This window comes from Ochotona princeps, chromosome 6 (assembly GCF_030435755.1).
Source record: "Ochotona princeps isolate mOchPri1 chromosome 6, mOchPri1.hap1, whole genome shotgun sequence".
Taxonomy (NCBI): domain Eukaryota; kingdom Metazoa; phylum Chordata; class Mammalia; order Lagomorpha; family Ochotonidae; genus Ochotona; species Ochotona princeps.
This window is the reverse complement of record NC_080837.1, coordinates 11,128,429-11,145,548: the sequence shown is the minus strand read 5'-3', so window position 1 is coordinate 11,145,548 and position 17,120 is coordinate 11,128,429. Positions and strand designations below refer to the sequence as shown.

Below are 17,120 nucleotides of genomic sequence, written 5' to 3'. Positions count from 1 at the left end.
TCCCCAGGCGACTGGTCTCCACTTCAGACACACCGATAACGTGATTCAGTGGCTGAACGCCATGGGGGAGATCGGATTGCCCAAGGTACCTCATGGAGATACACAGTGCTGGCTGTAAACTTACTCTCAGAACCTTTGCTGGTTTTTGTTTTTTTTTTTTTTTTTTTTTTTTTGTTTAAATGCTTAGGGTCTCTTTCTTCTGTTTAGGAAGTGGTTTCTTTCTTTTTTTTTTCCTTAGCACTTTTTTCCCTCATCCAATGAATGCTCCCAATGACAATACTTCTACTTCGGTGAAAGTGATATTTTTCTTAGCTATAATTCATATACAGTGGGATTCACAGCTTTAAGCCTGCAATTCAGTGATTTGGCCATATTCAGTAAGTTGTTATATTAAAGTTTGACTTTGGGGAATATCCTAGAAATGTCTTTGGGTACAGAATAGGCGAATGCAGCAAGCTTTGAGGGTTGTTCCATGTGTGAGGTGGAGGTGCTGCAATGATGGCAACCTCTGCCCTCTGTGGAGCTTGCCAGGTCCTGCCTTGAATCCGCGAAGGCCTCGCTGGGTCGGCACCCTCACAGGCATGGCTGTCGTTTTCTCACTCCCTTTCCCTTTCTCTGTTTCTCACTCTTTGTTGCTCTTTCTTTGACCTAAGAATTTCAGTTCTAGAAAATTTTTGTTAAAGGTTTTCTATTTATTTGAAAGTTGAAATTTGAGAGTGAGCTTCCATGCTCTGGTTCGCTCCCTAGATAGCCACAATGGCTGGGACTGGGCCAAGCCCAAACCAGGAGCAAGGAGCTTTTATTCATGTCTCCCTTGGGGTGCAGGGCCTCAGATATTTGGACTGTCTTCCTTGCTTTCCCAGAAGCATTAGCAGAGAACTGGATTAGAAGCAGAGGAGCCAGAATTGAAGCCAATGGTCAGAATGGATGCTGGCATCCACAGGTAGCAGCTTTACCAGCTGTGCTACAGTGGTGGCCCTCACAGCTAGGAATTTGTCCCCTCAAGATGAGCAGACAATCCCTAAAAGGTATATATGGCAGGATATTTTTTAGCATTGCTTTGAATAGTAAGCTCTATGTTGTTTATAAGAGGCATTATTTGTGTTAAACTCAGTCAGATGTGAATTCCATTAAAGAATGCATCAACCTGGAGAATCAAGATGGCGGAATAGGGTAAGGACACGTTTAAACGGATGGAAAAACATTTAATCAGGATGAAGCAGAGAGGACACATTCCAGGAAATAGGAAAGGACAGAACAACAGCAGAGGGGTACGTGGAGACTGACAGACACAGGAAAGCAGCGGACACAACGGTGTTGCAGTGACTGATACTCCAGCAGCATTCAACGAACAGCAATCTGAACTCCACCAGCAGCCGGAACTCCACCAGCAACCAGGTGGGAAGGGACTTTCACTGGGAGCTTGGGAGGTGAGCCCAGACAAAGAACTGTCCGTCCTGCTGGTCCGTTTGATTTGACCAGGAGCAGAGACAGAGCAGCAGATCTCAGACAGATGGTGCGAGAACAGGGTGGATTTCACAGCCCAGTCAATCCCCTAGAGCTGAATTGGGCGCCATTTTGCATAAGGAGGCAAAGGCAAGGGAAAGGACTGAGCATATGCTGAGTTGGGAGTGAACTCATTTGTGACTCAGTGAACAGCAGCAACATGGAATTCTACAGGTTCCACCCAAGACAGGTCTGGGTAGCCCTAAGACCTGACGGCCAGCAGATCAAGAACTCCAGTAGTGGTGCATCAGGTGCCATTTTGTACACTGTGGTAATAGCTTTTGGACTGTAGGGGACAATAGTGAACTGTGCATGTGCTGAGCTCACGAGAACTCCCACTGAGTTCCGTGGATTACACTGGTCCCGCAGGAAAATAATACCAACTTTGTCATCGTACGGGTCAAAATAGGTCCATGTGGCACCCAGACCTAACGTCCAACAGGTTCTGACAAGATCAGCGCCACCAGCAACTTAACTATATATGACACCTGGTGTCTCTCTAATCCTGGGACCTGCTCCAACTGGAAGTGGGAGAAAAGTTACAGAGACAATGGTGCAGCCTTACCACGGTATCACAGGAGGTGGAGGGTGGTGAGCCAGGAGCTGGGGCTGTGGAGACCACAGTGGAAATCTAACATAATTATGAACCCAGACCTGGAACTCGCTGGAGGGAGTGGCACAAGTGGCTGCAAGCAAAGAGTTGTGTACCAACTGCAATAAGTAAAATTGCATTGTAGACCTGTGAGTGACAGCTTAGACACCTGCCCCAAGGAGAAGACTCTGCTAACCAGAAGTACAATGACCAAGAGCAAAAGAAGAGACAAAAGCACAATGAATATTACCGAAAACTCCCCTGCAAAGGAGCAAAATCCTATGCCAACCTCAGAGTTAACTGAGGAAGATATTGAGAAAATGGGGCACACAGAATTCATAAAACTCATTGTAAAGCTTCTGATCAACAACGAGAAGCTCATGCAAGAGTTCAAAGAATTTAAGGAAGCAATAAAGCAAATCAAGGCTGATATATCAGAAATTAAAAACACAGTAGAGCAAATTAAAAGTACAATGGAGAGTCTCCAAAATAGAATGAAGCAAGCAGAAGAAAGAATCTCAGAATTGGCAGATATTTCCTGTCATCAGGGGGAAGCAAACAAAAAGCTGGAAGCAGAGCTGGATCAGGCCAAAAAAAGTATTCAAGAATTGAAAGACACTATTAAGAGGCCAAAATATAAGAGTTTTGGGAGTCCGAGAAGGTGCAGAAAGGGAAACTGATTTTACAAATATATTTAATGAAATAATAAAGGAAAATTTTCCTAATCTAGAGAAAGAATTGGGAAACAAGATCCAGGAGGGGCACAGAACTCCCAACAGGCTTAATCAAAAGTGATCTTCATCAAGACACATGATCTTCAAGCTCTCTTCAATTGAACATAAGGATAAGATCCTGAAATGTGCATGTGAAAAAAAAATCAAATATATAATTGACATATAAAGGAATGCCAACTAAACTCACAGGAGATCTCTCACAGGAAATTCTACAGGTAAGAAGAGAATGGAGTGACATATTCCAGATTCTAAAAGAAAAAAAATTGTCAGCCTAGGATAACATATCCAGCAAAGCTTTCTTTTGTCTTTGAAAATGAAATAAAATTCTTCCACAGTAAAGAAAGTTAAAAGAATTTGCCTCTTCCAAACCTGCCCTACAAATGATACTTCAAGATGTTCTCTTGACAGAGAAGAGGAATGGCACCCATCAAAACCAAAGGCAAATGGGAAGAACATCCTGGTAAAATGACAACAGAAGACTAAACCAATGAACAACCCATTCCTAAAATGACAGGACCAAAGTACCATCCATACATATTAACCCTGAATGTAAATGACTCAAGCTAAGTCAAACATCATAGATTAGTAGTCTGGATTAAAAAACAAAACCCATCTCGTCTAGAAGAGACACACTTCACCAACAAAAATCAGCGGAAACTATTACATGGGTTTTGTTGTTTTCTGTTAATTTCATCTCTTCAAAACACTTTCTCCTGATTAAATCATTGAGTGACTCATAGATCATACAGTAGCATCATTTTCTTCAAGAAGGTTCTTGATTTTCATTTCTTCAGCTACACATTAGTCATTTAGTAGCATGTTATTTAACTTCATGGTGTTGTTAATTTCTTTTTTCTCCCTGATGTTGATTTTGTTTTGTGGCTTTTCATTTGAGGGGATGTACAGTAGTTGTGAAATGGAGACTAACATCAAGTTGTGAGGATACAATGCAGTATGCATTTCTACTTCCAGACAAAGATGGACTTACAATGAAACTGTTCAGTATATCCTGACAATAGGATTCTGGACTGTCTGCCATTGTCCATGCCCACAATGATGGACATATGACTGTGTATGAAGAACTATATTTTAGTTATGATATAGAGGAACTAGGTGGGGAAGGGAGGGAATTTAGGAGGGGATAAGGGAAATGCCAGGAGCCTATGGAATTGTATCATAAAATGATAATAATAATAATAAAATGTAAAAAAAAAATGTATCAACCTGTGCAGAGAAAGCTGCCTTTGGTATATTCATGGGTGGAGAACCAGTTTGGGATTACAAAAGGTTATATTCTGCCTGAGATCATTATTTTTGTGTAAAAATTAAATAGGCATTCTTAGTAAAAGCCTGTAAGAAGATAGGGCTTTTTAATTTCTGTGTAATGAGATTAAAGAGTGATTTTTAAAAACAAAAAGAAAAGTTTTTTTTTTAATACTTTCTTGTAGAGTCCAAATTTTTGTAACTAAAGAAGGCTCTAGAAAAAAATGAGGTGTGAAATATCAGACAGTGGCTTAAACTACTTTGATGTGAATGTTTGCCAAGCTTGTTAACGTACGTGTCCATTGAGTTAAATCTGGAGCTTGAGATTTTGTGGGAGACAAGCTTTTGTTCACTTTTTTTCAGAGCCAAGTGCTGAAGTCCTCTTCCTTGCCTCCGGTATGTTTGAGAACTAGGTCCCACTAACGTCAGGAAACGCAGGCCTTCCCGTCTAAGAGTGTCTTGACTTCTCTGTGCACCTGTGACTTCCTGTTCCTGTTTTGGAATAGGATGGTGCCAGTGGACAATAATGATTTAACCCTTTTGAGTGACACTAAGAGCTTTGTTAATGTTCACTGTTGCTAGCAGTATTGTTACTACTTTAACGTGATTGTTTCATTACCTTTTTTTTTTTTTTTTTTTGGTTTACTAACAATAGTAAGTTGTCCTGCACCACAAGTATGGAATAACAGCAAGTCTAGAATCTCCAAAACTATTCAAGGAAAACACAGCAGTCACGCTTGTCAGCCTTGCAATGTCTACTTTCCATGAGTTAGGTCCAGAAGACTCCTGAGTAATTTGAACTCAAAAGATACTCAGCCTGTTTTTCACATTTGTCTCTTTTCAAATGCAGATGTAGATGTGGAATCTGTAGGACATCTTCTGTGATCTCTTTCTATGGAGTAGACAGGCTAATTGTAGAAATGCAGTAGGCTTTTGGTTCTTTATGATACTTTCTAAATGGTACTGCTGGCTAACCCTCTCCTTGAAATATTTTGTTTTGATTTTTAATATTTTTTTCTGCAGTCTGCCCAATGAGTACAGTTTCTGTAGTTATTCTGCCTTCCTTGCAATCCTTATTTTAGCTGCTTTCTCTCGTTCTTGTGGTTTCAGTTACTGTGAGACCCTCTTCTATGAAACAAGCACGGCATCTCTGGTAGTCTGATGGGTGTTTATGCTTGGATAGCTTCCCATTGCTTAGAATTTTCCGTGTCTCAAACTAAACCAAGTGAGCTTCCCCTCTTCTGTAATAAAGGAGGCTGTGGTATCATTTTCACATTCGGTCATTTGGTCTCAAAACCTTGGAAATGCTTTGGGCTCCTAAATCCTGCCATTCCTGACGCCTGCTGTTTATTTAAAGTCTCCCTTCTAAGTTAAAATAACCTCCCAGCCTGACCCCTCAGCTGCAGGCTCTTCAGCAGTCAGTGTGTCTTGTGTCATGTCTCCAGACAGGTTTACCTGAGCCTCTGTTTTTATCCTTAGTTCCAAAATTAAGATACTACTTTGGGGGAAAAAAGAAAAGGATTCTTGAGGAAGGCAGAACAGAGAGCAGGAGAGACACCTTTCTGCTGCTTCACTCTCAAATGGCCATTCTAGACCAGATTGAAGCCAGGAGCCATCATGCTCTGCCATGTGGATGGAAAGGGCTCCTGCATTTGGATCATGTGAAACTGCTGGGATCCAAACTCATGCTCTGGTGTGTCCAAAGTGATGGCTTAACCACAATGATGGCCTCACTTTTTTTTTTTTTTAAGTGTTACTTATTTATTTGAAAGGCATAGAGGGAGAGAAAAGGTATCTTCTATCCACTGATTCATTCCCCAAACATCTGCAAAAACTAGTGCAAGCAGGCTGAAGGAACTTCTTCAGGGTCACCTGCATAGGTGGCAGGATCTCAAGTGCTTGGGCCATCATCTGCTGCCTTCCCAAGGTGCTTTAGCAAGAAGCTGGATTGGAAGTGGAGTGGAAGGGACTTGAATTGACACTCTGTTACAGGTGACCCAAGCAGTGGCTTAACCCATTGCACTGTACTACCTGGCCCCATCGTGCTTTATTCTTGCCATGTCTTTTGCCTGGACAACTTTGTGTGCTCTCTATCATGATTAATGCATTTCTGTAGTTTCTGCCAGCCACTGCTACCCCACATTTCCTTCGGTTAGAGCTTGAATTGTGTGGTGTCATCTTACTGTGAGGTAGGGATTGACGTTCAAGGCTGTTCTGAGTTCAGTTCACACCTGCTCCATCCCTGGGGCTCTTCAAAGTCTCATGTGCTTACCTGGTGAATTCAGTTGGCTTGCAACTTGGATTCTGTTTGCCTGTGTGTGGACCTGAAATAAGTAAATCAGCTTTTGCATCCCCAAATGGAAATCCAGTGGGTTGAGCAAGTGGCTCTTTTTTGTTTGTTTGTTTGTTTTGTAATTGTAGCATCTCATTCCTTGTCCTGCAGGTGAAATGTCTGTTCCCCCTAATGAAGTTCTCTGCATAATGCTGACGGTGGTTTCTAATCCTCCCTTGTTCTGTTTGCATTACTGGTGGATGATCAGATGAATCTATAGATGGCTATCTTACTGCTTCTTTTCTCTCTAGATTTTTTACCCAGAAACCACAGATATCTATGATCGAAAGAACATGCCAAGATGTATCTACTGTATCCACGCTCTCAGGTAATAAGGCTTTCTTGGTCTAATGTGCAGTTTAGAAGTTAAATTGCAGTTGCGTAGCTTTTTGCCCATGGAATTAGAATAAAAATGTTTTCCCACTAACTTCAGGATTTTTCAAATAGAATAGAATGCTGCTGTCCTAACAAAATAGTGAGAAACAGCTGTGTTTTTTTAGGGAGGAGGAACAAAGGATTTGTTTATTCCCATAATAGTAGGTAATTTTCTTCTAAAAACATGGTATAATCTTTCATTACTGATCTAGTGTTTTTGTGAATGATGCATTTCTCTTTGGAAGCAATCTCTTATTTAATCTTCTAGAGCCTCATCTTTATATTTATTCGTTCATTAAATAATTTCTTCTGCCAGTGCAAATTATGGCAGTAGAACTAAAAGTATATGTTTTTAAATAATTTCATGGTAAATTGGAAAGATGCCTTAATTTTGGGTCCCCAGCTCTTTCAATCTACAAGGTGCTGGCTTGGAGAGAAGAGATAATAGGTGTGAAAGAGGGACACAAGATACTTAGAGTGTGCTATGGTAGTGTAGCATAGGCGTATAGCAAAGGAGTATAAAAATGTTCAAATAGGAGTATCATAGTGTACCACAAGAAGTGGCATAGGAGTGAACTATAGTGTTATACTACAGGAGTGCAGAGTCGTGTATCATATATAGCAGATTTACCCAACGGCCATGGGACTAAAAGAGGTGGTACAAGTAAGCAGGACATGAATATGAGATTTCTGTGGGCTGTTCTTTTTTTGCCTGTGCTTCATACATGACAATTGTATACACATGTATTTATGAGAAGCCTGTTTGTTTTTTTCATAAGACATATACTATGTCCTTGGTTTTATCAGATTTCTTCTTTTTTTTAATTGTATTTTTGACAATCTTTACTTAGTTAATTAGGGTGGTTTTACCAGATTCCGTAAGAAATATACACACAGAATTAATGTAGAATGTAACAATTTCATATATATGTGTCTGAGCCAAAATCAGGTTGGTTCTGAGCATGGGATTGAATGGGCATTGACTTGGTGCTGTGTGAGGTTTGTGTTGATAATGGTGTGCTAGCTTTTCCTGCAGTGGGTATCTGAACTTGCCAGGCGCCAAGAGTGAGCTGGCTCAGAACTCCTCTGCTGGTTTGGGGCCTGTACCCTTCAGTGTAACCTGGATCCCACATCCCTCAAACTTTCTCTAAAACAGAGATGAAGAGTTAGCAATGCCTTTCTAATGATAGCCTCGAAAGCACAAAGGGAGGAAGTCCCCCATTGTTTTCCACTCCCCTTGAATGTGTAGTTTGTGTACACAGAGAGCAGCGTGTTCTAGTTTGAGATTTGCAGTTTCTCCTACGCTGTTTTTCCCAGAGGGTGAGTTGGCACCATCTGGTGATATGTAGGCGATGTCTGCAATAGCTCAGAGCACATTCATCCGCCGTGTTCGAGGCAGGTGCCCTCTGTGGTCCGCTGTGGCACACGCTTCAACTCCCAGGCAATTCCTGCTTTTCTCTTGGGCTTTTCCTACAGCCTTAGCTGGCGTTCTGCCAGCGGCACTGGCTGCACTGCAGTCAGGCCAAATCCTTTTGTTAGATACCACCCTGCTGTCCGACCAGAGTCCGACTTTACATTATTCTGAATGCCTGTGTATTTTCTATGTTTGGTTATTCTAAGAGCTAATTTCTGTAGTTTCCTAGCTGAAATTTGAGCAAAGCCTAAGGATCTGAAAATGTAGTTGATGTTTGATGGAAACTCGTCTTGTTGACAGGACTGGCTAAGAATGAATTGAGGTTGTTTCGAGGATTTGTCTGCTTACATATGTGTCTGCAAAGAAGTACTGAACTAGCAAGCTGCCCCAGTGCGTGGCACATGTTCTGTGATACTGAGTGCACCCATTGACCTGGCTGAGAGAGTTCCAAGAAGGGGCTGCGGCCCTGTGCCAGATTCCGTCTCCTCAGTCCACTGCTGGGCTTCAGAATCATCTGCACAGGGACTTGTAGGTTTCTCTCATGCAGCAAGATAGTTGGACTCCAGGTAGATTGTCACAGCTTCCTTCTCCCCGTTTGGGAAAGAGAAAAGGCAACTGCAGGTTAGATCACAGGCTGACCCCATTGTAGGCACCTAATAATGTGTTATTTTAAAAGCAGACACATGGAAGATAAGAGCAAAGATTTGAAAGTGTTCTTAGACATTCAGAGTGCAAGTAGGGCATAGTAGTAGGAAAAATATATTAGGAGGCAGGTTATGTTTAGATAAAATTGTTTTGGGCAATTTTTAGATAGGTTAAAATCTGAGAGGTGGCTGTCACAGTTCCGTGCTGTGTGTTGAGCAGTGAAGAGAAGCACTTACTTGCGTGCATGTGATGCTGCTTGTGCTCCACTGAGGGAACATTCAAAAAAACAGATAGTACATTTGAGTTTATTACTATAGCATACATGATACTTGTTTGTATTTACATGGTGCTAAGGTTTACAGATTAATTCTAAAAAGTATAGACCACTCTATTAAGCTTCTATGATTTTTAAAAAGTTTCCCTCACTGCTAGGCTGTCAGTGTCTTGGTCATATCCATCTTTGTGAAGTGCCCTTCTGATGGTCTCTCTTCATCTTATAACCCTGACATGCTAGTGCCTTTGCAGCCCCTTTGCCCACCTGAGGCGCGCAGACAGGTCTCCATCCACCCATGAACACATTGGTCTGTGTGTGCTGGGCTCTGGGTTTACAGATGAGCAAGGCTTCTGTCATCCCTGGCTGCATGGAGCTTTGAAGCAGGGTGTGTGTGTGTGTGTGTGTGTGTGTGTGTGTGTGTGTGTTCTATTCTTTAAAAAACTTCTGAAGTTGTCTAGATGAAGCTTATCCATCAGTAACTCAGTTCAGTAAGACTTGCTGTCTGACCATGAAGACAGCAGCCCCTGGGGTCAGTGAGAAAGCTGACTTTCCTCCCTCTGTCTCCAGCTTGTACCTGTTCAAGCTTGGCCTGGCCCCACAGATCCAGGACCTATACGGAAAAGTGGACTTCACAGGTAAGGGATCACACAAGAGGCAGGAAAAATGTTTGATTGATGTGGGAATAGCCTGGAGGATTAGTTGTACCCATTTAGGTGCTTAAACAAGCACCCTGGCAATAAACCCAAAAGGATATGAATAACTTGACTCCAGTATGGCAAGCGAGGCACTGAACTTGGGACTTCAGGTTCTAGTCTCTCACAATGTAGGCACGATAAGTGATTCTGTTTTCCTGTAGCTAATACCGAAATAATACCTTTCTCTTGTGGCAGGCACCTCTTGTGGACTAAGCGAGGTTGAGGGGAAGAGGGAGTGAGGTGCTATAAGGGTGATAATTCAGCAATTTTTAACATGTAAACTTCTTTGAGTGGGGTCTCTTTGAGTGTTTACTGTAGCCAGGCCCTCAAAGAAAGGGAGAGATGGGGGTGGGGGCAGTGGTGTAGTATTAGTTAGGAGTAAGATAGATGACATCTTCAAACTGGAAATTACTCTGTCACCCTGAAAGTAAAAATGTTAAAAGCTTTTATCTGTGGTGTCTTTCCTTCCAGGGAAGTTGTTTTGAAGACTTAGAGCTGGGGTCAGAGCTCATACGCTGTTTTCTTTGTCATTAGGCTTTCTGCCTCAGAACCCATGCCGAGTAGCAGCTATTCATCTGGGTTGTACAGGCTGAGATAGCCAGCCAGTCCGTACAACCTGGTTGTACTGAGCTGGTTCTGAGCTCTGTTCTTAAGTTCATTGGAGGAAATGCCTGATGGAGCAGTTATCAAAACTGTTTCCTCCGTGGCCTTCTCTCTTTATAGCTGTTTTTGATGCCTTTGATAGCAATAACCACAACACTAGCTCATGCCTGTGGAGTGCATCATTTTGTGTATCAGGCTGCTCTCACTTAGGATCCTGAGCCCTTGTAACTGCCCTAGGGATGGACGCCATTTCATCCTGTTTCACAGTAGGGTAATCTGTTACCTTTTCTAAATTTGGGGAAAGGTGCTTAACCTGCTTGGCTGGGTCTTAATTCCCTTCTGCAGAAGAAGAAATCAACAACATGAAGATTGAGCTGGAGAAGTATGGGATCCAGATGCCTGCCTTCAGCAAGATCGGAGGCATCCTGGCCAATGAGCTCTCCGTGGATGAAGCTGCATGTAAGGGGGGACGTGCTGTGGCCTCAGATGAGGATGTGTTGCTAACATTCCCAAAGTAAATCCCATAGTGGTGATCCTGAACATTGAACTTTGATAGCAGGTTTAAGTGCATAGGTAGTTGGCTTTTTTCCCTTTTTAATATTGATTTATATATTTGAAAGGCAGTTAGGGAGAGATACAGAAAGATCTTCCATCTGCTGGTTCATTCCCCAAATGGCTGCGATAGCTGGGACTGGGCAGGTCAAAGCCAGGAGGTTCATTCAAGTCTCCTATGTGTGTGGAGGGGCCCAAGCACTCAGACTAGCTTCTGCTGCTTTTCCAGGCATATTAGCAGGGAGTAGGATCTGAAGTGGAGCAGTGGGATTTGAACCAGTGCTTGTAAGGATTCTGGCACTACAGACACTGGCTTAACCCACCATGCCACAACGCTGGCCCCATAGACACAGTTGTAAATGCTGTGATGGGGTTCTATGCTATTATTGTTTGGAAATAAACTATTTTAATTAGCCCATTAAGTTACACATTTTCAATCCTGCACTTATTTCAACAACATACAATTTATTTTTAAACTTGATGTAAGTAGTATATTTAATTGCTTAATTTAGGTTTTCATAAGTGTCCTCTATGTAGGAGAGTGGGACATAATGTGTTAAAAATAAAAGCATTGAGAAAGTCATACCTACATTTCAAAGTGGTATTTGGCAACTGCAGGAGGTCTCTGTAGAGTGCTCCTTGCAGGCTCTCTGGTCACTGTCTCGCTGTGAGCACCCAAACACAGCATCCCCAGCATGGCCTGAAGGCAGAGCCATAGCTCTGTACATCACCAGGGACGGGCTGAGCTTGAGACGGCCCAGGAGGCCATCCTTCCCACCCCAGCCTCTAGGACAAGAGGTCGCAGTGCTGGTGTATAACATGTGTCTTTTGTACAGTCTCTGTTTCATGCTTTGCTATTCTCTCTCTCTCTCTCTTTTTTAAGTGCATGCTGCTGTTATTGCCATTAACGAAGCGATCGACCATAGAATTCCAGCCGACACGTTTACAGCTTTGAAAAATCCCAATGCCATGCTTGTAAATCTGGAAGAGCCCTTGGCTTCCACTTACCAGGATATACTCTACCAGGCCAAGCAGGACAAAATGGCAAATGCTAAAAACAGGGTAAAAATGAAACATCTGTCCTTTCTCTGTTCTTTTGTCGTTGATAAGACTCCATCTAAAGAACCAGTTTCATAGTTTTGTTGGGGTGTAATTTATACCTGGTAAAATTGACCCACTTTATGGTTTGACAAGTCTTGACACATGTGTATGGTCATTTAATCATTTCGAAGTGTCCCCCATTTATACTGCATCCTGACTCTGGGCTAGGCTGCTTCTTTTATAAGTTTACCCTTTTAAAGAATATTATGTACCTGAAATTACATGGTCTATAGTCTTTTCGGCATTAGACTGCATTTGACCTGTGCTTCTTGAATTCTGTGCAAATAAACTTCTGGCACGTGGTGTCCGGGGCTGGCATGCAGCAAATTGAGCTGCACCTGCCCCAATACCGTTTCCTGTCAGAGTGATAGCTGTAGTATGGGCTATCATGCTGCCTATCCAGCTCCCTGCTAAGGCAACAGAAGGCAGTTCAGGTGTTTGGGCTCTCGCCACCCATCTGGGAGACCCTTCTCTGCCTTCTCTGATGCCATGGCAGGAAGCTGATCCTGAAGCAGTTCAGCTGGATTCAAACCAATTTGATGTAGGATACTGGTGTTGCAAGCAGGGTGTGGCCCTCAGCCCAGCTGCCCTGCCAGCACAGGGCAGGCTTCCTCCGGTGCCTTCTTTGTTCACTCAGCTCTGGGAGGACCCACGGGTCTGCTTTTCAGACTTGTCATTGCAGTATATGTTGTACTTCCTGCTGGATAAGCCCAGCACAGAGCTGGGGAGAAGCCCAAATGGGCTGGGGTCCTGCCCCTCCACCGGAGACGTGAGCTAATTTAATTGCATTTCTGACTCATCCTCAGACGGAGAACTCGGAGCGAGAGAGAGATGTCTATGAGGAGCTGCTCACTCAGGCTGAGATTCAAGGCAACGTAAACAGAGTTAACAGTAAGTGATTCTCCACGGGGCCCCTGAGGATAAGCAGAGTTCACAGTAAGCATGTCCCTGTGGCGGGCACCCAAGGGTGTATGTATGGTGGAAGAGCCTGGGCATCAACCTGACCCAGGACCCTTGTTACTGTATGTTCACTTTAGACATCAGCAGGAGTTACTGCTCACTGCAGCCTATGAGTTCTCTGCTTCTGGTTCCCTCTTCAGTGAGTGTGGGCAGCCCCTCTTACCCGCACCTGACCCTGGGCCTGGGCCTGTGCCGACCTCCTGCGGGTCTGCTGGACTGCTGTTTACTCCCTCACCCTACCACCCTTGTGCTTTATATTTTGTGTAAAATGCTTATTTTTCTCCTCCCTCCCCCTTTTGATAGTAGCATTCTGTTCTTTAAAGAAAAATGCAAGCTTTCTAGAAATTAAAAGCTGGTCCCCTGGCACTTAGAAGCAACCCCTATGGCCGTTGGAAAGGTATATTTAAGCAAAATGAGGGTTCCAATGTCAATTCTCATGTGAGTGTGTGTTATACAATTTTTTTTAAGATTTTATTTTTGTTGGAAAGTCAGATGTACAGAGGGGAAGGTGTTCCATCCGATGATTCACTCCCCAAGTGGCCACAGTGGCCGGTGCTGCACTGATCCAGAGCCAGGAGCCCAGAACCTCTTCTGGGTCTCCCAAGCAGGTGCAGGGTCCCAAGGCTTTGGGCCGTCCTCAACTGCTTTCCCAGGCCACAAGCAGGGAGCTGAATGGGAAGCAGGGCTGCTGGGATAAGAACTGGCGCCCATAAGGGATCCTGGTGTGTGCAAGGCGCCACTAGGCTACCACGCTGGGCCCATATTACACTTTGAGAGGAAGTGATTCTTTGTGTCGGTTTCTTTCCATCACTCTGCTAGCAGATCTTCATGGACTGCTTTGTAGTTGCCAGGCCCAGTAGGCTCGTTGTGCCGCATGCCATGCCCAACTGTGTCCTCCCCATTCATTTTGGGAGGTCTGGCTCTAAAGTGGCCCAGACCTGGGTTTGGCTCTCCTGTCCTACTGTCCATGGCGGTGTGATGTTGGGCCCCTGTGTCCGAGTTGTTGGGTGACTGGTGGGCAAGGATGGGTGTTAACTGCCTGTGTTCAGTAAGTACTCAGGAAACGGTGTTAGTATTGCGCTTTAGTCATGCTGTCTTCCCCACTATAAGACCCACCTCCCTCATCCCTTGAACCTCCCCCTTTGTCCAAGATAGGCTCAGGTGCCACCTCAGTACCGACCTCAGTCACAATGCTGCGTTTGAGGTCTCCTCCCTGAGTCTGCGGATGCAATCAAGCACTTTTGAACTTAGTTTTGCATTTGTCTGTCTTTCTGATATCTTCATGCACTCCTGGAAGTGGGAGTGACTTACTCTTGAGGAACCCCCACAGTTCCTGGCGTAAGACTCATGGAAAGATCTCTAAGGTTTCATTTCAACCTGTTAGGCCAGGCTGGATCTTGTTTTGCTCAAGGTGGTGGTAACAGTCACCAGTGTCCTTGTTTGTTCATTTGGAGGTCACTGGGGAGATTGATAATATTTCACCATAGTTTCAAATCCCGACCAGGATGCCCTGTGTTGTCACATTCTGGTGCATTCTGTTAAGAGTGGATGATGACTGTGCACGCAGCAGGGCTTCCCCTCAAGCCAGGCAGCTCCTTTGTGCTGGGTTTGTGTGTAGTTCACGGTCAGCGGGGCTAGCTCCAGGGTCCCCGTGCCTTGCTGTCTGTGCTAAACTAGTACCCAGCCTGGTTCCTGGACACGGAACACACAGAATCCTATTTTACACTGAGGGATTGGGGTTTCATAGCCTGTATCGCTGTACCTTGCTGAGAGTCCGTCATAAACATGCCAGGACAAAGCTGTGTATGTGTATGTGTTCCTGATGTATCTCCTGTAGTCCTCATGTGAACAGAGACTTGGCACTAGGTCCCTCAAACCTTCCCCCTCAACTTCTGCCGCCGGGTCTAGGGGAAGGTAGACACGCAAGTGCATCATTGCAGAGCATCCTGATAAGAACCTGTGCAGGCCTGGGGCAAAAGAGGCAAGGCAGCCTCTGCGGGGTACTGCAGGATGGTCATCAGTGAGCACAAGTCCTCCCAGGGTTCTGGGGATGGAGAAGAGGCGGAGGGTAGGGCCGCATTCCCTGCAAAGGGGCTGTCCTTTCCTCAGCGTGGGAAAGCAGGAGGCAAGGGAAAGCTGCGGATCAGGAAGCTCCAGGGTTTTCTTAATGGAATTCTCAGTAAGATTCATTTTTTTAAAATTTTTTAGTGTAAGTTTTGAATTTTATGGTACAATTCTGTATAGTCTGGGATACCTCTCCTCCCAATTCCCACCCCCTGACTGATTTTCCCCATATTGTCACAACAGTACATTCCTTCATAAGGAGTTACAATTCCATTAGTCTGCTATTTAAGTGTGCACCGACATTGCTGGTACAATGTCAGACAGTCCATCATCCCATTGCCTAGATTTGTCCAACACTTTCATTGGGAGTCCATCTTTTATTTGGAAGTAGGGATGCGTGTTTCTCAGTAATATTCTTTTTTTTTTTTATAATCTATTTTATTGTGTTGTTGTTGACAATCTTTTCATAGTTAATTACAGTTAAAGAAAGAAAAAGAAGAAAAAAAGGTTCAGGGGGATAGGGAAGTGGGCAATACTATTATGTCCATATTGTTTCCATCTTGTATCTGAGGTAAAGGAGGATATTGAGGGAGAAGCCCCACCCGGTTTCCCGCCCACCCCGAGTCCCGGATGTGGGGCATGCTCTGAGATATGTGCTCGAGTGGTGTTAATAGTTCTCAGTAATATTCGTTACCGAGACTGTAAGGGCCAGCTGGAAGGCCCATTCACACTCCCTCCAGAAGAAAGCTGCAGACCAGATGGTTAAATGGGTTTTTGTCAAGTAGAATAAATTAGAGTCAGGTAAACTTTAGCAGGAGAATGCGTTTAGATGATGTTGTAATCATCTGTGCTTTATAAATATTAGCAAATGTTCATCACGTTTTTACATCTGTATTTAAACAGAAATGCTTCTAGAAAAAGCATTCTTGACTAGTGCTTTTGTAGGCAGAGCCTGAGATTGTGCAGACCTGCTGAGGCACAGCCTGCAGTGGCCCACGTTGATTTTATTTCCTGTCCCCGAGTACTTCGAAAGCTCCCTGAGGTTGAGGATATCGTTGCTTTGTTCACTGCTGTTTGCACGTGGCTGCAGGGCTGAAGGAGCAGATGGTTGGCCAGCTGGCAGGCAAGTGTCCCTGCAGCCAGGTGCTGTAAGATGCCACCGGCCAGGCACAGGGATCATTGAGTTCTGGTGCAGGCTTGCTCACAGGGAGAGGCAGTCAACAGGAAGCTGCAGAGAAGTGATGAATCCGTCTGTGTTGACCCCGTCCCTCGCTTCCCTCGCAATGTTACCTACTGGTTCTATAAAATATTCTTTCCTGCCACACCTGCCTCCTATTTTGTGCTTTTATTTTCCTGAGCTGTTTTGTTTTTCTTTCTAACAGCTTACATTAATTTTCATTTTTCTAATGGAAACTTATAAAATTGGAAAGTACTGCACCCATTTTTTGGAAAAGCTTAATTATTTGAAAAAGTAGCAAGAGGAAGAGACAGAGCTCTTCCGTGTAGAAGTTCACTCCCCAGAGGAGTGACTGCAAGGGCCAGTGGATTAGGCTGGAGACAGGAGCCTGTAACTTTTTCCAGGTCTCCCAGGTGGGTGGCAGAGCCCCAAGTACTTGGAAAGTCTGCCATTACTTTTTCCAGGCCATTATCAGGGAGCTGGATTGTAGGTGGAGCAACTGGAACCTGAACTGGTTCCCACATGTGATGCCATACTTGCTGGCTTCACCCACTATACCAGCTTCTGCCCCAAGTGTTTTGGTTAAAATTTTTTTTTTCTCCTTTGATGTTAGAATAGGTGCTCGTCCTTTGGTTGGATTTCTCTTTTACAAAACAGGGAATTCAAGAATAAAGAAAGTAATTATGATCCTCCAGTGGCTATCATTTTCTTTTCTTTTTTTTTTTTAAAGATTTATTCATTTTATTTATTTATTTATTTATTTAAAGATTTATTCATTTTAATACAGCCAGATATACAGAGAGGAGGAGAGACAGAGAGGAAGATCTTCCATC

At 43.8% G+C, this 17,120-nt stretch overlaps 1 protein-coding gene across 1 annotated transcript in view; it reads left to right on the top strand.

Moving 5' to 3' along the window:
• The window catches only part of IQGAP1 (IQ motif containing GTPase activating protein 1), a 92,621-nt gene that overhangs the window by 32,442 nt on the left and 43,059 nt on the right, over window positions 1-17,120 (top strand). The window contains exons 4-9 of the mRNA XM_004577920.3: window positions 8-85; window positions 6,679-6,755; window positions 9,703-9,770; window positions 10,779-10,892; window positions 11,869-12,047; window positions 12,893-12,977. Coding sequence (XP_004577977.2) covers window positions 8-85; window positions 6,679-6,755; window positions 9,703-9,770; window positions 10,779-10,892; window positions 11,869-12,047; window positions 12,893-12,977 — 601 coding nt within the window. The remainder of the gene's footprint in view (window positions 1-7; window positions 86-6,678; window positions 6,756-9,702; window positions 9,771-10,778; window positions 10,893-11,868; window positions 12,048-12,892; window positions 12,978-17,120) is intronic.